We start from the raw sequence: 21,355 nt of genomic DNA on the forward strand, positions 1-21,355 counted from the left end.
CATCCATGGCTCCATTTTGGCTACCCCTGAGCCGTGAGCCGTCCTTGAGGCACTGTCTCTGCCCAACCTCGGTTCCTGAAGTTCAGGGTCAGGGTGACTCTCCATCCCTATGGCGACTGGAACTGGGTGAGCCAAGTGACCCAAGCCAAGCCAACAAGAGCAGCTTGGAGTTAATTTCACCTGGGCTGGCTGAGGCTAGAGCTACCAAGGGCCAACGTGTCCCCACCACATGAGAAGGGCCTGCCTGAGAGTGGATCCAACACAAAGGAGAATGAAGCCAGGAGATGCAGAGAGGCCACACTGCTATGATGCCATGGGAAGTTCACCTCTGTCCTTTTCAGTAATACACACCATACATTCTCCCGTTTGTTTCAGCTGAGTTAGGTTGGGCTTTGACATTTACAACCCAAATATCCCAGGCTGAGACACTGTATCTGGGACCCGTGGCAGAGACCCCGGAGGCAGCAGGCAGGCACCTCCTGGTAGCAGGCGATCCTCTGGCCGATGCTCTCCAGCTTGGTGTCACAGATGTTGCGGAACTCAAAGTGAGGCATGGTCACCATGGCGCTGCTCAGGGCCATGAGCCGCCCGCAGTTCTCCACGAAGACGCTGTCGTCAGCAGCAAAGGCCTCCAGGATCTGCAGAAATGTCAATGGCTACTGAGCACTGCCCGTGTGCCGGGAGGGTCCTAAGCGGTTCACCCACAGTGACTCCTGTCCCACTGGTAATACCCCCATGAGGGCAGGTATATCACTGGCCCGTGGTACAGGGGAGTAAACTGAGGCTAAAGGGGACAAGTCACTCTCCACCGTCCCACACTACCCTGTGGTAGGAGAAGGACCAGAATTCAGGGCTCCAGGCTTAGTTGAGGAAATGGGATTGAGGTGTCCCACCCAACTCCTTCTCCCAACCTCTGATACGAGAAACTGCCTTTAATCCCTCAGGGTAGGGCAAGGCCAGGCAGGGCCCAAGGAGACCTTGGCGGTGAGGCCGAAGCAGCCACGGGGCTCCACGATCTTCTCCAGCACGTGGCACCTGACGCCCGCCGTGCTCACGTACTCATACACCACACCGTGTTCCAGATGCACGTTGTCCACAGTCAGGCTGACCACGGGGCTGTCCTCACAGAGGCTCAGACGGGGACCCAGGGACAGCAGCGGGAAGGCTGGAAGCCAAACGAGGTGACATCTCAGCAGAGATCAGAGTGAGGGGAGGAAGGCAAGGCAAGGCGAGGAGGACTTTAGAGGAAGCCTTCTAGGCAGTGGGCACAGCGAGTGCAAAGGCCCCAGGGCAGGAGTACATTCAGCCAGAGTAGCCGGAGCAGAGAGGGTGAGTGGGGAAGGGATGGAAGGTGCTGGAGAGCCAGTCTGGACAAGATCACAGAAGGCATCGAAGGCCATGGTAAAAACCTGGTCTTAGCCTTGAGGAGGGAGAGAGCCACTGAAAGGACCTCTTCTCATTTCGGGGAAGAGCCTCTGGGAGGAGAATAAGGCAGGACAGGGAGAGCCGTGAGCAGGCTACTGCAACAGTCCTGGTAAGAAATGATGGTGGCTTGGACCAGGCAGCTGAAACCAGCAAGGAAACAGATTCTCCTCGACAGCCCCAAGGAGGATCACGGCCCTGTGGACACCTTGACTTCAGCTCTGTGGGACTCGGACTTCTGACCTCCAGAACTGTAAGTAATAACTTACAGTGTGTGTTGCTTAAGCTGCTGGGTTTATGGCACTTTGCTATAGCGGCCATTAGAAACTGACATAACACTGCGGAAGAAATTGGGAAGAAATTTATGGACAGAAAAAAAAAGTGATGTATAGAATCTGGAAATGGAAATGGGGTACAGAAACAGCTGGGCTGGTTACAGCTCAGTGTTTGCATTATTTGAACATCGTTTCCAAGGATTTTGTTATCCAAGGTAGGTCTTGTATCCAATTCCCAGGGATATGAGAGATTCCAATTTGCGGCCATGTGCAGTGGTGCACCTGTAATGCCAGCACTTTGGGAGGCCGAGGCAAGAAGATCACGTCAGCCCAGAAGTTAGAGACCAGCCTGGGCAACATAGGGAGGAGACCTCATCTCTAAAAAATATCCTAAAAATTAAAAATTTATCTGGGTGTGGTGCTGCACGCTTGCAGTCCCAGCTACTCAGGAGGCTGAGGTGGGAGGATCGCTTGAACCCGGGAGGTTGGGGCTGCAGTGAGCTGTGGTCGCACCACTGCACTCCAGCCTGGGTGACAGAGCCAGATCCTGTCTCCAAAACAATAAAGCAAACCTGCTGGCATGGAGGTGGACCAGCTGGAGACACAGGAGAGGGGACACAGGAGAGGACCCAGCCCCTCTGGAGTCTCAGTCCCTCTGGAAGCTCCTGTCACGCCATGCCCTGTCCATTACCTGAATCAGCCTGGTCTTCCTCCTGGGCCTGTTCACCACTGGGGTCCTCACTGGGGGCCTCCTGGCTGGCTCGAGCTTCCTGGGCATCCTCGTGGGTATGGTAGATCCACTGGTACAGGCCCTGCCAGAAGTCAGAGTAAGGGGGCAGCCGTAGTGCCAGCAGGTAGGGAGGAGGGACAGGGCCAAGGTGTGAACTGCCCGTGGATTCCAGAGCTCTGGAAACTCACTGACCACCAGTCACGCTCAGTCCTCACCATGCACAGTCCATGCTCCATACCGAAGCCAGGGGATGTGATAACATGAGGCAGAGCCATGGGAGCAGACATGTAGTCTCTCCTGTGTCCCCAGGGTCTACGAACGCACCTGGTGCACAGCAGATGCTCAAAACACACTTACTGAGTGAACCAGTGCATGAATCAATGAGGGAATATCACCCTCCACCAGAACCCAGGCCCCCAATGGAATGGAGTATCCACTTTTAACATCACATGACTATCCACCCAACATGCCTATGTGGTAAGAAGAGGATCTGGTCGCACCCATTTCACAGCTGTAAAAACCGAGGCCATAGGGTATCATGGCTCCGGTCCTCTGGTTTAAGAAGGTAGAGCTCAGGCCCGGGTCTGCCCTGCTGGGTCAGCAACCCCACCCTACTCACATCCAGTGGTACATGCAGGCTTTTCTCCAGAGAAGAGAAGACAGCCCCCAGCCCTCAGCCCCCTACCCCCACCCAGCAGGACTTCCCTAATGGCCCTGGCTGCTGGTCAACTCACCAGGGCCTCTTCCCGCCGACTCCGGAATGCCTGGAAATGCTCCAAGACCTCGGGGGCGGCGTCATTCATCACGCTGCTGCCATTGACCTTCAGAACGCACTGACCAGGACACAGCCCAGCAGCCATGGCCTCGGAGCCTAAGGGGACAGCAGAGCATGAGACTGGATGCCAGGCAAGGACAAGCAGCCCGCTGAAGGCTGTCCCCCACCTCCCACCACAGCAACCCCCAGACACACGCCCAAAGACTCCACCTCCAGACCTCCCCCACCAACAGCCGCCCTCTGACCCACTCCAGGGCAAAGAATGGACTGACATTCTCATTTTGCAGAAGAAGAAACTGAGGTCCAGAGAAGTAGTAGCTGGCCCAAGGTGACGCAGCAAGGCAAGCCGGATCTGATTCAGGTCCATTTCACTCTAGAGCCTCGTCTCCTTTAAAGTCCAGCAGCCGCCTTGTGCTACCAGCCGGTATCGGCCCCATTTGGCAGAAAGGGAGACAGGCTCAGAGAGGCTAAGCCCCGCTCTCTTGGTCGAATGGCCAGAAGCCAGGATTCAAACCAGGCCTACCAAACTCCAAAGGCAAGTTTTTTCAGCTATTCCACAATTCCCAAACTGTAGGTCTTGAACCTGGGGTTTTTTGTAATTCATGTAAAGGTCTGGAAATGCCAACAAATGCCGAGATTTGCCCAGACACGGGGCAACGCCGGGCCTGAACGGTGTGGTGGTGTCAAGTATAGCCCCTGGGAATTTGCATGGCTTCAAAGCCTGGCTCTGCCACAGACTGACCCTGGAACCTTCAGCAAGTTCCTCACCCTCTGGACCTTGGTTTCCTGATCTGTAAAATGGGAACACTGTAATAATCCCTACTCGGAGGGTCCCTGGGAGATCTGATGAGCTAATACATGAGCAGCGTTTAGCATCATGCCTGGCACTCTGTAAGTGCTAGAGAAATATCAGTTGTTTTCCTCTTTTTTTTTTTTTAGATGGAGTCTCGTTCTGTGGCCCAGGCTGGAGTGCAGTGGCATGATCTCCACTCCCTGCAACCTCTGCCTCCCAGGTTCAAGCGATTCTCCTGCCTCAGCCTCCCGAATAGCTGGGATTATAGGCGGCTGCCACCATAGCCAGTTAATTTTTGTATTTTCAGTAGTGATGGGGTTTCACCATCTTGACCACACTGGTCTCAAACTCCTGATCTCAGGTGATTCGCCGGCCTCCACCTCCCAAAGTGCTGGGATTACAGGTGTGAACCACCGCACCTGGCCAGCTGTTTTATTCTTTTTGCCTTCTTCACCTACGAACACATATGACTACCTATTGTCAGTATCTCCGCAGATGTCCTGAGGCAGGATTTCTCACCAAGGCACTGCTGATATTCTGGGCCAGATAATTCTGTGTGATTCTCTGGGGCTGTCCTGTGCACTGTGGGCATGTTTAACAGGCTCCTTGCCCCCACTAGATGCCAGAAACAAATCCTCCTCAGTTATGACAAACAGAAATGTCTCCAGACAGTGACGATGTCCTCTGGAGAGGAGGCTCAGTTGCCAAAAGATAACAATCACTATGTGAAGGACAAAATGAAAATCTACTTTAAAATATTATTGGCCGAGTGCGGTGGCTCACGCCTGTAATCCCAGCACTTTGGGAGGCCGAGGCGGGTGGATCATGAGGTCAGGAGTTCAAGACCAGCCTGGCCAATATGGTGAAACCCTGTCTCTACTAAAAAAAAAATACAGAAATTAGCTGGGCATGGTTGCGTGTGCATAGTCCCAGCTACCCAGGAAGCTGAGGCAGGAGAATTGCTCGAATCCAGGAGCAGAGGTTGCAGTGAGCTGAGATCGTGCCGCTGCACTCAAGCCTGGGTGACAAAGCAAGACTCCATCTCAAAAACATATATATAGGGCCGGGCGTGGTGGCTCACGCCTGTAATCCCAGCACTTTGAGAGGCCGAGGCAGGTGGGTCATGAGGTCAAGAGATCGAGACCATCCTAGTCAACATGGTGAAACCCCGTCTCTACTAAAAATACAAAAAATTAGCTGGGCATGGTGGCGCGTGCCTGTAATCCCAGCTACTTGGGAGGCTGAGGCAGGAGAATTGCCTGAACCCAGGAGGCGGAGGTTGTGGTGAGCCGAGATCGCGCCATTGCACTCCAGCCTGGGTAACAAGAGCAAAACTCCGTCTCAAAAAAAAAAAAAAAAAACCCATATATATATATATATATATATCAAATTCTCAATAACTTTCTGTCATGGTATGTATTTTCTTAATGAATACCTAGTAAACACACAACTATGACCACACAAGTGAATAATTTATGTTTAAACTGGTGGGGGGCACTTAGATGCAAAAGAGTTTTGGGCTCCAGTATCACAGTCCTGCTTGGTTCTATCTCCAGACACAGTGATACCTTTAACAGCACACAAAGAACAGGCAATGCAGAAAGCAGAGGTCTTCAACCGGTGGCCCTTGGGTGGGATCTGGCCACAGAATGGTTGCTGCCAAGCCCCCAAATTCCCATTTCTGGCTTCTCTTAGAAAATCAAGTCTGGCGACAGTGGGTCCACATTCCCATCTGGCAATAATGAGCTCCAGCTGAAGAGCCACCGCTCTTTCCAGAGTGAACATGTATTTTTTCACCGTGCCATAGTCCTCACCACTCCCTACTGTCTTCCACTGGGATCACTACTCACTTGCAGCTGGCCTGACTCCAACAGGCATTTGTGTTTGCAAGTTTGGCATCAAGCAAAGAAAGTAAATGCTGATGGTACACTGTCTGGCAGAAGCTGAGAATTCAGAAGTCTCTGAACTCCTGCCACACAGACCGACCCACCGACTCCTGCACCTTCCTCTCTCTCTCCAGGCTCCCACTCACCTCTCCCCACCGCATAGACGTATGGCGGGGCAGCTCCCCGGATCTGGAAGCACAGTGTGTCCGGCTGGTCGGGGATTTTGATAATCCTGCACCAGGTAGAAGCATCAGGGAAAAAGGCCATGAGGAAAAACGGCATCGCTCTTGATAACCCCAGGGCTGACATAGAGAGTCTCTGCCTCGGAAACACTGGGAAAATCCAGCCCAAAATAGTAGCAGCGACACCAGGCTTTCCAGCTCCGAAATACAGAGAGAACCGTCAATCAGGCAGATCCCACACCACCAGGATCCTGGATTAAGCACCACCCGCTGGCCTGCCCTTAGAGCTTCTATCCTCCAGGGAAATTCCAGACCACCCTCCCACAACTTCTCCATCATTCTCCTAGCCTAAGGCCCTTGGAGGTCAGACCAGCACTCCAGCCAGTCAATAGTTGAACAATCGCAGGTGGGAGGGTGACAAGTGACCCGGCACATCTCGGTGCTGACCCTAGAAAAAGACTCACACTAGTCCCCTTGGAAGGCAGGTCTGGGCCATTCTGTGGGACGATCCCCAAAGCAGAGAGGCAGCACCTGCCAGGGAGGGAATTGGGTGTCCCTGCTCCTGCAGTGTCGGTGCCCTGCCCACATCCCCATCTAGGGCACGTCCAATCATCCCTCCCATTCCCCCTGCAGACAAAGCTGTGCTGGGTGCCTGCTCTCAAACCCAGATGTCTCCACAGCTTTAAGCAGACACATTCCACCTCAGCGCTCTCTGCCACTTTCACATGCCAACCAATCTATCAACCACATTTTCCCTAAATCAGCACGCCTTTTTCCTGAAATGATCACGTTTAAAACTTGCCATCCCGCCTGTCAAGAGAAGATCTGTCTAAGGGAGAAGGGAAAAGCCAGAAGCATAATTTTTCAAAGAGAAAATACTTTGCTTCCTGGTACCCACACCTAGCAGGGTCTGCCTCTCCCGCCTGCTGCCGCACTCTGCTGAGCCACCGCCTCTTCAGCTCCCCACAGTGCCACCTCTGCCTCTGACAACCAGAGCTCCAACTGTAGCTTCCAGTGGCTCTCCATGGGTCCTTACCAGGGGCCTCCAGGCCCTGGACCCCGTTGCCCCACAGACCTCACTGTCTAGATTGCACTCTCACTCACGGATGAGCCCTCCCTCTCACTCACCCCCCACCCCTTCCTCTCACTCACCCCCCACCCCTCCCTCTCACTCACTGCTCCAGCCCTCCCTCTCTCACCCCCTGCCCCTCCCTCACCCCCTGCCCCTCCCTCTCTCACCCCCCACCCCTCCCTCTCACTCACCCCCCACCCCTCCCTCTCTCACCCCCCACCCCTCCCTCTCACTAACTGCTCCAGTCCCAACAGCTTCCTTCTGCTCCTCCAAAGCACCAGACAAGGTCCACCTCAGGGCCTCTGCCCTGGCTGTTTCCCCTGCCTGGAGCCCTCTTCTTCCAGAAATCCCCTCGACTCCCCCCTCATCTGCTTCAGGTCTTCACCACCACTTGCAGTGCTGCCTCCCTGGTGGCCATCCCTCTGCACACTCCAGCTCCTTTCTCGGGTTTACAGAAACTTACCTGAGGCAAGCTCGCTAGCACGGGCTCAGCGTGTGCCTTACTTCTCTATCTGCGTATCGTCTGTCTCCTGCTCCCTCCCCTAACTAGATCTGAGATCTATGAATGGCAGGAACCACATGTGTCCCCACATGGCTGGACCCCTGGGGCCCCAACTGCCACCCGGCACAGAATGGCACTCCATAAACATCCACCGAATGAATGAAGGTCCGGCTTCTGTTGTGTGCCTCCAGCAATGGGTCGCAGCCACGGGGGACCAGGACAGTTCATCCCGCCTCAGCCCTGGGCCACCACTCAGCCTGAGAGGCAGGGCTGCTGGATACCCTGCTCCGGGGACACTCACTCTTTGGCCTTGGTGGCTACCAGGAGGCGCAGAGGGCGGCGGGAGCAGAAGGACTGGTTGAGGATGGACTCCACCTCCGAAAAGGGACGCAGGAACACCAGGTCCTCATTGATGGAGTAGATCTTCCTCCCAACCTGCAGGCCGGCCATCTGGGTGGGGCGAGAGGGGACAGACACGCACACCAGTTACCAAGCTCCTTCCCTCCTCACCAAGGAACCTCAAATGTGTTCGGCAGAAGGTGCTCGCCCAAGGCATCCGGCAGGCCTCAGTGAGCCCGCCAGGGTGACTGTGTTCTGTCTGTGGTAAGCAGTTAAGGGGCACAGGGACCTGGTTCTGCCTTAGGAGCCACAAAGGGAAGCCCATAGGAAGGCAGCTGGGAAACATGTTCCTCCTGGGAGAAACTCTGCTGGGGCCTGACCCTGTTGTGTGGGAACACGAGGGTCTCACTGGGGCAGCCATCTTGTGTCTGTGAGGGCCTGGCCAAGAAAGACAAAGAAACGCTGACCTGAACCAAGACTGACAACGATCTCCTTGCAACCGCTCACATCCCTGGCAAGGTCAGCCCAGCTGCTCTGGGCACGGGCATGCGGCTCCTTGTAGCCCAAAGCATTCCTAATTCCCACAGGGGCAAGCCAACTTGGCCAGCACAGCAGGTGCATCTCCCCCATCCACCTCTACAAGCCCCAGGAGAAGCTGGAAGGCCTGGAGCTGAATCCTCGGCCAGCCACGCCCTCACTCTCCTAACCTATCCCCCTCTAGGCTTTGGGTTGACGGGCAATGAGCTTATCTTATTCAAGCCACTGTGACTTGGTGCAGAAAACTGAGAAACCTACTTTTTTCTGTACCTCCCCACAGCGTCCAGCAGAGGGCAGCAGTGGAACATACCAGGAACACAGCCCTGGGCCTCTGCGCTTACTCCCAGCACCCCCAGCCACTGCGGACAGTGGGTCCTGGACTCAGTTTCTCCACGTGGGCCACGAGAGAAGAGGAGCCAGTGGTCATTCCAGAATCTCCCGGGCTTGGCTGCCTCAAGGAGCGTGAAGAGAGATGCCCCACTCTGCCACCTGCTCACGGCCCCTGCCAACTCCCCTGAGGGCCTCACCTCGGCCAGGGAGCCCCTCTGGACAGACTTCACCACCACGGCCTTGTTCTTCTCCTCAATGTCGAAGCCATAGTCCTCCTCCTGGGGCAGGATCTGAGGGCCCAGGGCAGAAGGAACCCAGTCAGGGAGCAAGGAGGGTCCACCGCGGCCCCCACAGGACCATGACCTTGTCCCAGGTCTAGCAGGGAGGCGGCCAGATCCAGGCTGGCGAGGCACAGCAAAATACAAACAGCGCCTGGCCCAGAGCCGGTGCTCAATCTGTGCCTGCCTGCCACTGGCTGAATGAATCCCACGGATCCAAAGGTGTCCAGCCACCAAGAACATGGAGTCGGGGAGTTTAGGGAGGAGCAGTCCTGCACCAGGGTGGGACGGCAGGACGCTGGTAACAGGGCTGGAGGTTCGGCAGTGGTGGGGATATAAGGAAAGGCACTCATTCAGTCAACAGACATTGACAGAGATGCTGCCCATCACACACAGCCAGGCAGTTCTCATGGGTGCCGGAGACACCATCTTGAACAAGACAGACTGGCCCAGCCCTGCTTAGTTGGGGAGGCAGACTAGAAACAAATAAAGAAATGTAGGATGTGATGCAGGGAGTGTACCTAGTTGGAATTAAAGCACTTAAGGGGATAGGGCATGGCAAGGGGTCAGAGGAGGTGCTATCAGAGAGAGCTGAGACCTGAGTAAAGGGAAAAACAAAACTTCATAAAGCGTGGAAGAACATGCAAAGGTCCTGAGGGAGGCCCCAAGGCACTGGAGGGTAAGAAAAGAGATCAGAGGTCAGGTGCAATGGCTCACGGTTGTAATCCCAGAACTTTGGGAGTTCATGTTTCCTCCCGGGGTGGGAGGATCGTTTGACCCCAGGAGTTCAAGACCAGCCTGGGCAACATAGCAAAACTCTGTCTATATAAAAAATACAAAAATTAACCAGGTGTGGTGGCACATGCCTGTGGTCCCAGCTACTGGGGAGGCTAACGTGGGAGAATCACTTGAGCCCAGGGAGGTTGAGGCAGCAGAGAGCCATGATCGTACCACTGAGCTCTAGCCTGGGCAAGTGAGACCCTGCCAAAAAGAGAGAAAACAGGGGAGGGAGGGAGGGAGGGAGGGAAGGAGTGGAGGGGAGGGGAGGGAAGGAGGGGAGGGGAGGGAAGGAGGGGAGGAGAGGGGAGGGAAGGAGGGGAGGGGAGGGGAGAAGAGAGGAGGGAGAAAGGAGAAGAGAGGGAGAAGGGGGGAAGGGAGAGAGAAGAGAAGGGAAGAGAAAGCGAAGGGGAAGGGAAGGGGAAGGGAAGGGGAAGGGAAAGAGATGAGAGCAGGGTGGCTGGGTGGAATGAGGAAGAGAACATAGGAGATGAAGCTGGAGAGGCAGGAAGAGTCTTGCAGGCCATAGTGAGAGTTTGAATTTTATCCTAAGTGTGACAGGGAGCACTGGAGGACTTTACAGTGAGAGGAATGAAATCAGAGGGAACAGTAGTCCCCACAGTACTATGGGAGAAAAGTTAATGGAGCCATCTTCATATGAGTCAGGCTTCAGCTCCAACCCTGGCAGTGGCCAGAGAAATAACCTCCCTGAGCCTCTGTCTTGACTGCCTGCCGCGGGCCACGCGTTAAGATGGGGGCTGCTATGGGGTATGCGGGATGAGTCACTTCAGGAGGCCAACCTCTCTATACAATGTACTGGGAGGGGACAGGAGAAGCAAGGGGACAGGAAGGGAGGTCTGCAAGCCCAATCTCTTTTGTTAGGAGGGTAGTCTTGGCCAGTGATGCAGCCTAGCCTCTTGACAGAGTTGCCCCAACCACCTAGAATCCCCTATATTCTGGTACTCCAAGATGAGCCCCCTTCTCTGGCCATAGCTGGAAGGTCGTCCAGCTCCCAGGCCTGCAGGGGGCTCTGGAAAGGAAGGGGCAGCAACTCAGCTGTGCTCCTACCAGCAGGCGCTTGGCCAGAATGTTCTCCACCAGCTTGAAGTCATTGCGAAGTTGTTTGTTCTTGCTGCTGGTCCCCTCCATCTCCTCATCGGCGTGGAAGCGGAAGTACTGGGACTCATCCCTGAACTCACTCTTCTCCAGCACTGCAAATCCACAGACATGCACTCAGAGGTCAGATTCACATGGGAAAGTTTTAGCCATGTTTGCCAACTGGCAGGCACAGGCTGGAACTAGGCCGCAGACACGCTTGATTTGGCAAACACTATTCTATTAAAATGGAATTATATGCCAACACTAATATATTAGGATATTTCACAAAGAGATCTGGCTTTCTGACTTCTCTTAAAAAGTCAGAATTAGCCTCACCTGCTATAGAAAGATATTATTAATATATTACAAAACCATAGTAAAAAACACAGTGTGGAACTGCAGCAGAAACAGATCAATAACCAGTGGAAGGGAACAGAAATCACATAAGAGGACTGTTTGTGGGAACTTAGTCTATTATGATGATACACGATCACAGAGTATTCTATAGATAGTGCATGGAAAACTGACTTGCTGGTGGGGCGGGGGAAATTGAATCCCTACCTCACACCATATACAACAATAAACTCCTAATGGACTAAAAGACCTACATATGAACAGTAAAACTAAAGCTAACAAAACTAAATATAGGAGGACATCTTTGTCCTAGAGTAGAAAAGGAGTCTGTGTATAAGACCCTCTTGTACTAGACTAAAATTAAGGACTTGCATTCAATAACAACTCCAGAGGTAGACAGCAGATGTGAAGATAACTATAGTGTCTAAAACCAAGAGGAATAAATATCTAGAATATAAAAAACCCTCTAACAAATCAACCAGAAAAAGCTGAGAAACTCACAGATAAATGGGGAAAGGATACAAACAGTCAATTAACATAAGCAAACTCAAATGAGCAGCAATTTGTGAAAAGGTGTTGAAACCTCTTTAGTAATCAGAAAGAAATGATGCTGAGACACTTTAGACCAAAAGTTGGCAAACTCAGTCCCCACAGGCCAAATCTGCTCCACTACCTGTTCTTATGAATAAAGTTTTATTGGCACACAGCTACAGCCATTTGTATTTATATTTGTATTTATACTATCCATGGCTTCTTTTGAGCCACAAGGACAAAGCTGAATACTGTGACATAAGCTACATGGCCCACAAAGCCTAAATTGTTACTAAGTGGCCCTTTACATAAAAATATACTGACCCCTTTCTAGGACAAGCTAGGGAAATGAATAAAAATAACCAATAACAACCAATTGGTGATCTGATCCCTGTAATTCACAACTTAACTAGGTACCTCCCAGTGCCAGGCACACTGGGAGGCATGCTAAGTTCATCCACTCCTGGGACAAGGAAGGAACTGCTGTGTCCCTTTCACAGACGGGGAGACTAAGACTCAGAGCCCTAGGTCACAGAACCAGCAGGCAGCAGAAGGACCCTCATCGTGGCTCCTTCCTCTCCTCCTCCTCTTCCTCTCCCCACACTGCCCAGCCAGGCCTGGTAGATGAGGCAGGGCTGAGTGTAAACAGTGCACAAAGGGGGCAATCAAGGCTTGGGGAGGTAATGGCAGCTGTCGGAGGCCAGTGGGTGCCTGAAACAAGGGAAACCAGCTGCCTCAGCCATGAGACCTCGCCCTTATCCCTGAAGACAGAGGCTTTTTCTGGATTTGGTGACTCAGTGGAAAGCAGCCGGGGCCATTTCTTTCTTTCTCCTCAGTTTTCCAGGACATTTCACCGGGAGCTCTACCTGTTTGCAAACCCGTTTCTCAGGCCACCCCTGTTACCTTTTTGGAGAAAACAGACACACAAATTGCCACTTTCACCAGAGCCGGGGGAGCCAGGCCCCAGGGGGCTGCTGGCTTCCATGCCACTATAAACATTAAGTTAGAAAAGTCCAGGAGTGGGAGGAAGAATTGCAATGTGGCATATTGGCCAAACATTTGTGGAAAACGGCGTGGAATCCCTCAGGTCCATGAGCTCAGCTGAGTGAGCTACCGACCTCAATACCTTTCCCGGCTGCTGGTCCGGCTTTATAGGATACTATACTCTCAGATCTGGGTTCAAAGCCCTGCTCAGCCCATTCCTGTCTTCATGCCCTTTAGCCTCTCCGAACCTCAGTTTCCTTGTCTACAAGAATAATAACAGGACCAATGTGCTGGGGTGGCTGTGGGGATTCAATGACAAGCCTCAGTTTCCCCAAATGTGCCTAAAGCAAGAGGCCAGACCCCAGGCCAGTCCTCAGGTGGAAATACTCTAGGATCTGTGGGCTCAGTTCAGCCCCAGTTGGAGATGCCTCGAAAGGTGCCACAGAGGCCCCTCCCTGTGGCCCATCCTGCACACCCCACCCTGTATTTTGCTGCAGTCACAACCCTGGAATTGGCCCTTTCCTATTTTAGCCTATTTTTGAGTTTGTGGCAGGGAACAGAGGAGCAGGGTCACGCCCTGCAATCTCTCTCCCTGAGAGGCCCTGAGGACGTCAGGATTGCCTGGGAGTCACCGCCCAGCGGAAAGTCCACAGCCAGCAGCCTTCCCGGAATAGCAGCTGGGGAGGACCCCTAATTACCCTCACCCACAAATGAGAGGTTGTGCCCAGCTGACTGGCGGGAGGCTCGGGTTGTCAGAGGGCCCCAAAGGGAACAGAGCAGCTTCTGGGAATGAAGGACTTTGGTGAAATGAAGTGGATGGGTGAAAATGCCCTCGGCCGCCCACGCTGGCCCTGACCTGCCCACCTCAGCTGGGGAAACCAGAAGCTGAAGAGTGAGTCCTATTCCCACAAAACGTTGGGCATGCTGAGGGCAGACGAGGAGATAGCAAGGCCTCCAATGGAAAACTGGGGAAACTGAGACCCATAGAGGCACATGGGCCTATTGAGATTCAGCTGAGTTGGGGACCTGCTGGCCACAAGGCAGGGGATAGACCCAAAGGCCTCTCAGCTCTCCAGCACGTGGCTCAATCTGCCAAGGGAACAGCAAATCCAGCAGGCAGACCAGGGCTCAAAAAACTATGGCCAGTCAAGCATAGTGGTGCACCCCTATGATCCCAGTTACTTGGGAAACTGAGGCAGGGGAATACCTTGAACCTGGGAGGTGGAGGTTGCAGTGAGCCAAGATCGCACCACTGCACTCCAGCCTTTGTGACAAGAACAAGATTTCCTCTCAAAAACAAAAAAAACTACAGCCCACCAGCTGCTTTTTCTAAATAAAGTTTTATTGGCACACAGCCACACCTATTTGTTTACATACCGTCTGGAGCTGCTTTCGTGCTACAAAGGTAGAGTTAGAGTTAAGCAGTTGTGACAGAGACTATGTGGCCCTCAAAGCCTGAAATACTCACTCTCTGGTCCTTTACAGAGAAAGTTTGCAGATCTCCAAGTGAGAACAGAAAAAGCCAACACCAGAAAGGAGAAACGGCCAAAAGGCCTTCCTATGGCTCAGGGTTTTCTGAATCTGACCACTTCTCACCCCTCTGCAACCACCACCAGATTCCAGCCACATCTTCCTTCCTCTGGACTACCATGATCACCTCCTCGCTGGCATCCCTGTTCCTTTCCTCTGCACACACCACATGCACACACAGGCACACACATACAAGTACACGCACACACACACACACAACATACATGGGAATACATGTCCTGGTTGTCACTCTGCTCCCAGAGCCTAGCACGGTGCCTGGAACACCAAACACACCACATGTGATGTCAGAATGAACAGAGAGAAAGGAGGGGTGGGATCCGCCTAATACGGAGAGAACAGTCCCTTTAAAAACAAGAGAATCCACGCTAGGAGCAGACTGAAGATGGGGCAGAGCTATTTTAGCTGGGGCTCTGGGGAGGCCCTCCCTGGGGAGGGGTAGACTGAGCAAAAACGCTGAGTCATGTGCAGGGATGAGGCAGGCAGCGCACCCTGGCAAGGGAAACTGCATGTGCAAAGGCCTTGAGGAATGTTCTGGAAACAGGGAAATGGCACCTTGGCAGGAGTTAAGAAAGGATAGGAGAACTCAGGGCTCCCCTAGGGTCCTCAAGTCACATAGCAAAGTAGTAGAGTGTGTAGCCTGTAAAGCCAGACGACCTGGGTTCTAATCCCAGCTCCAGATGGCCTGGGTTCTAATCCCAGCTCCAGATGGCCTGGTTCTAATCTCGGCTTCTACTTGCCATGTAATGTTGAGTAAGTTTCTTAACTACCTCAGCTTGTGTTAATACCCACATCAAAGGGCGGCTGTGAGTATTAAACTAATAAATATGTGGGAAATGTCTAGAAAGAGCCCAGGCACACAGAACACTAACTTAGGTTGTAATTTAAACTGGTGTCCATGGAGCCAATTGGTTCTCCTTCTTGCCACCTTCTTGCCTCGAGAACATCTCAGAACCCACCCCCCTTTGTGTGTTTCCAGCCTCGAGGGCACCTTGTAGTCTAAAGTGACTGCTTTAAAGTCTAAAGTGAATACCTACCTCTCCCAGTGGAAAGAAAAGGCACTGATCTGAGGGAGGAGGCCAGGAAAAGAGGCAGACATTCCAGGAAGGGCTTCCTGCCTCTCACATTCACAACCCATCTGCCCACTGCCCCACAGGGCACAGCTCCTCCCTCCCCACCAAGGCCTTCTGGCCAGGCCTGCCTCATCTGGCCCCGTGGAAACCCATGGATTGGACTTCAAATCTAGCCCATGTCCTGCCAGCCATGTTGGTCCCCAGTGGACACCAGAAACGATGTCTCCATCGGTACAGAACAAGAAGGGAAAGGAGGTGAGATTCGTGGCCACCCCAAACCCCAGGGGTCTACACAGCCACAGACCTGGCTTCAGTCCTCCCACACTCCCCCAAACATGAGCTCCATGGAGCAAGGCCCCGGGGGCGGGGCTGCAGGTGGGGCGGTTACCGTGGTGCATGAAGCCGTTGTTACAGAGACCCACGCCGAGCGCCACTGCCTCCTCCCGAGTCTGGCAGTCTCCCTGGAATGGAATAAGCAGGGGAGGGTGTCAGGCGGCAGCATCCGAGAGGTGATGTGGCCAGCGAGAAGCCCACAACCACCTGAGAAGGTAGGCTCCACGAGGGCCAGACGTTGTCTGTTCATTTACTGTGGTAACCCCAAAACAGGTTTGTGATTATTATTTATAAACTTCAAACAAGACTATTTTACTGTACTGTGATCAATGCCACAAAGAAAAAACGGAGATTTTAAGTGGCGGACAATGCTGGTTACCTAGCAACACCCCTCTCCCATTCCTCCCTAGTCAAGAAGCCCTCGTCCATCTCCAGCCTCCCTTGCAGCTACAGGTGGCCAATAAGCGACAAGCAGAAATCACTGGTGGGACACTGGCAAAAGCCCCTGGCCCTTTGTCTTCCTCCTGCCTGGAACAAAGTTGTGATGGCTGGAACTCTTGCAGTCACTTTAGACAACAAGGTGCCCTAGATGCTGGAAACACACTAAGGCAGGCAGAACAGAAGGACACAGACGGTGTGGTCCCCAAAGGCATTAAGAGACCACTCTGGCAGCTCCGAACCACCCACCTCTGGACTTCTCTCATGCCACAGAAACACAAACCCTGATTTGGCTCAGCCTCCATAATTGTCTCTAATACTAGAAATCAAGTTCAATTGCTAACTGACCAAGCACCAGTTAGTAAGACATCTGGGGAAGCCTACCAGGGGCTTCTGAAAAACACCTTCCCCCTCAATAAGAGGGAAAAGCAGCACCACCACCACCTGCCTGGGATAAAGTCATGTGAGGCAGTAATGCTGGGGGTTGCAGGGAGTCCCTGATAAGCAGATAGCTGACACCACTGAGGTGCTCAGGCTGGCAGCGTGAAGGATGGAAGGTTCTTGTGTCTGCTCCTGAGTCCACACACCAGCCCTGGGACCACTTCGCCCCATGCTTCTTGATACGTGGCATCTGTCTAAGCCACTGTTCAGTTAGGTTTCTTATTCTGGCACTGGAAATATTCCAAACTGATACAATTTGAACCAAAGGGACCTGGTTCATCTCAGGGCTTCCCCAGAGAAGTGACATCCAACCCGAAACATGAAGAATGAACAGGCATGGCCTGTGTGCTAGGCCCTGGAGGTCTGGCCTTTGGGACCCACTCTCCCAGGTGGCACGTCATCGTGGTGGGGCAGTCAGTCAAGGTTTGCTGCCCTCTTAGGTCAGGTTGAGGCCAACGGGATGCTCCCTGCCCCAGGAACATGACACATGAGTGGAGGACCCCCAAGGACAGGGAACGGGAGTGCTGACTGTGCCCAGCAGTGGTGTGCGGGACAGAACCCCCTCGTGCCAGCCTCTCAGTGTTTCCTGGTGCCAGTTCTTTCTAAGGCCTCCTAGGCCCTCCCTGGCTTTGTGAGTGCCCCACCTCCCTTCGACGGGTCATCTTTTTCATTCCCCCTTCAATTAGCCAGGGGCTGTTTTCTGTAGCTTGCAACCCAAATAATCTCAATAGATGCAGGCCGAGTGTGCGACCATGTGTGTGCTCGTGCACGTGCATATGCAAGTGGGAGGGGCTGTCAAGCAGAGGAAACAGCAGGGGCAAAGGTCTGGAGATGGGTAGAAGCTTGGAGCACACAGGAACCAGGAGGCAGCGCGGTTGGCCCATGGAGGAGACAAGCTGAGTGAGGCCGTGGGAGCCAGGAGCCGGAGCTGCTGTGTCCTGCTCAATCCTAAATGCTGGGAAGGGGGCTGACCTAGAGTCCGAGCTCAATAGCTGTCTGCCGACTGGATAAAGGAGTGGCCAGCAGGGGCCAGGTCATGAAGGAGCTCGCACCCAGGTCAATGAGCTTGAACTCCAAAGAGACAGCTACAGGCACCACCTCCTCTCACTCAAACGCCTCCCAGAATGAGGAGTCCTGAGAGGCCCCGCCTGTCCCCTCCCAATGGAGAGGATTTTCCAATCAGAGGAGACAGGGCTGCTATTCAAAGGCAGCAGGACTCAGCCCGGGGGAAGGTCCAGGGCACAGTCTCTGGCCTCGGCGTTTCATCGTTTCATCGCACTGCCTGCCCTGGCTGACTCCATAAAGACACATTTCTCCCACGGGACCCCAGGCTAGTGGCTGGAGGGCCTGTGGGCTTGGAATCCTGCCAGGGGAGGCGGCTATGAGAGGCCATATCCAGAGCAGCCTCCCCCCAGCTGCGAGGGGCCGGCAGGGGAGGCCAGCAGGGCCCAGTGGCGGCAGGCCCAGCTCTGCAGATGGGGGCCCACAGGCAGCTGGAGCCACGTGGCCTTCTGAGGCTCACAGTCCCAGCTTCCTCACAGGGTCCTAGAGCTCCTATAGCTAGGCCAGCAGGGACTCTCAGGTCACAAGGGACACAGGAAGGCCCCAATGTGCCACCTGTACAGGAAGCCCACCTCCCTCCAGCCCTCTCGGAAGGATGTAATTTCTCCCCTCCCAGAAGAAGCCACCACACACGAAACTCCTGCAACCTCTCCTCAATGCTTTCCTGCCTTGAACCCCCCACCTGCCCCAGGCGCCCTCCACACACCTCAGGGCACCTGCACCCACCCTTTCCTGCACACCTGGAATGCCCTCCCCGGCTTCGCAGCTCTCAGGGCCATGCTACTTCCTCAGAGAGTACCATCCTTAACTACCCAAAAGTAGCCCCCAAACCTTCCTCCACCCATCCTCTCACCGGTCACACGCATTCAGTATAACACCCTGCAAGGTGTCTGTGCCACCCTGTCCCAGTCTGAAATTAACTCACCCATGTATACATTTTGCTTAAGGTCTGTTACCCAACGAGTGTAAGCTCCGTGCAGACAGGGACGCTGCCTGCCGTGCTCACCTCATCATCCCACATCAAAACTCAATGTCTAGCCTTGGTGGGGTGCAGAAAGTGGAAGGAAGGGAAGAAAAGGGATGTGACGGGAGAGGACAGGAGGGACAGAAAGAAGGGACAAGAGAGGACCTAGTTTGGAAACTGATACTGAACTCCCCTCCCTAAGTCTCGGTCTCTGTCTCTCTAAAGTGGTGGGAAGAGCATCGTGTCCCCACCCCACCGAGTTCTCATGAGGACTGAATGAGACATTCTGTGCAAGACCCTCGGCCCAAAGCCTGGCACACAGGGAGCATTTGATAAATATCAGCTGTTCCTGCTTAGTTTTACACTGGAAAGAATCACCGAAGAATGCAGATGGAGGAGGCAAAGCGGGGCGGAGAGACGGAGTCATAGGGGGAGATATGTGATTTATACAGGACCCCAGACGGCCTCTCTACCCGTGAATTCCGAAACCCCATCAAGATGCCCAAGGATGCCTCTCACCAACCTACCATGTACGAGGGGCTGCGGGATTTTACTCATACTGTACAGTCGACCTGGAGACAATCGCTCTTATTAACCCCACTCGACAGAGGAGGAAACAGAGGCACAGACAGACTTGGCAGTTGCTCAAGCTTACACAGTAACAATGGAGGCCACTCAGAGCTGGACACCCCGCCACCATGCCACAGAGAGGGGGACTGAGGCTGAGAGGGGAGGTTAGCTACCAAGGATTGCAGCCAAGTTTCCTGTTCCAGTTTCTCCTGCATCTCTTCTCCCAGTACCTTAAGCTGCCAGCCTGACCCCCACCTCCCCGACCCCAACCCCTCTCTGCCCCTGTCCCTGCTGAGAACCCTGCTGCCATCAGTACCTGCCATCTGCCTGGGAGTCCATGTGGTGGACATTCCGGGCACATTTCTGCAGAGCCAGCATGGGAGCTTGCAGATCTGTGCCCGTCCCACACCCGGGTCCTTGGCCTGGCCTCTGCTCTCTCCTGCTCAGCCTGCTGACCCCCTGCCCTCCACATGACAGTCGCAGCCTGGAGTGTCCTGGAGTCCAAGTGACATAGACCCAGAAACCACCAAGTAGACAGGTGAAGACAGCGAACTCCAGATCCCCCAGTTCAAAGCCCCGCTCTGCCCTGGCCATGACCTTGGGCAATCCCTTAGCCTCTCTGAGCTTCCTTTCCTCATCCATGTTTTTCTTTCATTCTCAGATTTGCCCTTGATTCTCCTAGGCCTCTGACACCCCTGACGGGTGGTCTCTGCTCAGACTCAATCAGCGATCATTAATACAGATCTATTATGACTGTTACTGACTACGAAGGCATCAGGACAACCCCTGCCCCACACACACACACACACACAGAGGATCCCGACAGCTGTGTGCCCTGGGGCGAGTTACATAACCCAAGCCTCAGTTTCCTTATCAGTAAAATGGGAACAACTACATTTGTCTCAAGTTGTTCTGAGGATTAAATGAGATAATGCACCAAGGGCTGATAGAGAGTGCAAGTTATCTCTCCAAGGGCCAATGCCCCTCATCCTCAGAGTTTAAAGAACGCTGGTTGCCTGAGTAGTACCTAGCAAGCCCCCTCCCGAAGTCACAAGAAATGAATCCCAAGGAATTCTAAGCCACTATCAGCAATCCCGGTTCTCTCCCAAGGGGCTGGTTTAGGGGCATATGTCAGACTCATCAGGCCAATGAGACCTAAGGAAAAGACCACGCAGGGGAAGGGAGGACTGTGGGAAGTTTCCTCCCTAATACACAGATGAAAAAGTGTTCTCCAACAGGACAACCTTTGGCCATAGTTCTGTGCAGATGTGATGTCTGGAGCCATGGCTGCCACATTGTGACTGTGAGGTAACTAGAGAGAAGATACGATGATAGCAGAACAGAAAGGCAGAAGATGCCTGGCCAACAGACAGCACTGTTGAGCTCTAGGACCACAAACTCCAGACAATGAATTATGTGAGAGAAGACTATCTTATTAATAAGTCAGGTTTCCCGTTATGTGCAGCCAAACGCATGTGGAACTGATTCAGCAGGGATTCAATCGACATTTTATTTTAAGGGGTAGAATAACCTAGAGTTAGAAATGAAGATGTGTCCAAAGCAAAAACACCCTCCTATCCTACACAATTATGTGTTCCTCCCACTTTCCTGCTATGATACAAGGTAGGGGCGACTCCTGAAATCAAGACTGGCTGTAACCACACCTCAAGGTCACATCCTTGTCACAGACCTCTCCCGCACAGAGAGACCCACACAGGCACACGCACCCTCCTCCCCTTTCCCTGACCCAAGCCGAAGGCCAGCTGCCTTTCCAACCATCTCCTGGAAGTCATCCTCCTGCGACGGCTCAGTTACCCAGCCTGTGTCCCCATGCCAGCCCAAACCACAGATAGGCTGCTGCAGTGGACGGACACGTTGCATGGTGGGTTACAGTCTTTGTGCCACATCCCCCCTGCCTCCACTTGCAACAAGATGTGGGTCCTGGGTGGGGGCTCAGGACAGAGTGACACTGATCCAAGGGCCCTGTGGCCAAGCCCACAACTCCTCAGCCAGCACTGACCATGAGAAAGCGCTCCCCCCATGCCCAGCACCAGCCACCAA

General features: G+C 53.6%; 1 protein-coding gene across 6 annotated transcripts in view; it reads right to left on the reverse strand.

Annotated features, from left to right (window-relative positions):
• Nucleotides 1–21,355, reverse strand: part of PREX1 (phosphatidylinositol-3,4,5-trisphosphate dependent Rac exchange factor 1) — a 204,313-nt gene that overhangs the window by 25,362 nt on the left and 157,596 nt on the right. For all 6 annotated transcript variants that reach the window (XM_012467409.3, XM_064382496.1, XM_064382495.1 and 3 more), the window contains 9 exons: nt 15,875–15,947; nt 10,967–11,109; nt 9,041–9,133; nt 7,939–8,087; nt 6,028–6,113; nt 3,162–3,298; nt 2,389–2,509; nt 978–1,165; nt 477–638 (listed from right to left, as the gene is read on the reverse strand). In XM_012467409.3, coding sequence (XP_012322832.3) covers nt 477–638; nt 978–1,165; nt 2,389–2,509; nt 3,162–3,298; nt 6,028–6,113; nt 7,939–8,087; nt 9,041–9,133; nt 10,967–11,109; nt 15,875–15,947 — 1,152 coding nt within the window. The remainder of the gene's footprint in view (nt 1–476; nt 639–977; nt 1,166–2,388; nt 2,510–3,161; nt 3,299–6,027; nt 6,114–7,938; nt 8,088–9,040; nt 9,134–10,966; nt 11,110–15,874; nt 15,948–21,355) is intronic.

The sequence above is a fragment of the Aotus nancymaae genome, unplaced genomic scaffold, assembly GCF_030222135.1.
Source record: "Aotus nancymaae isolate 86718 unplaced genomic scaffold, 86718_ANA_hifiasm-v0.15.2.pri h1tg000029l, whole genome shotgun sequence".
Lineage (NCBI taxonomy): Eukaryota > Metazoa > Chordata > Mammalia > Primates > Aotidae > Aotus > Aotus nancymaae.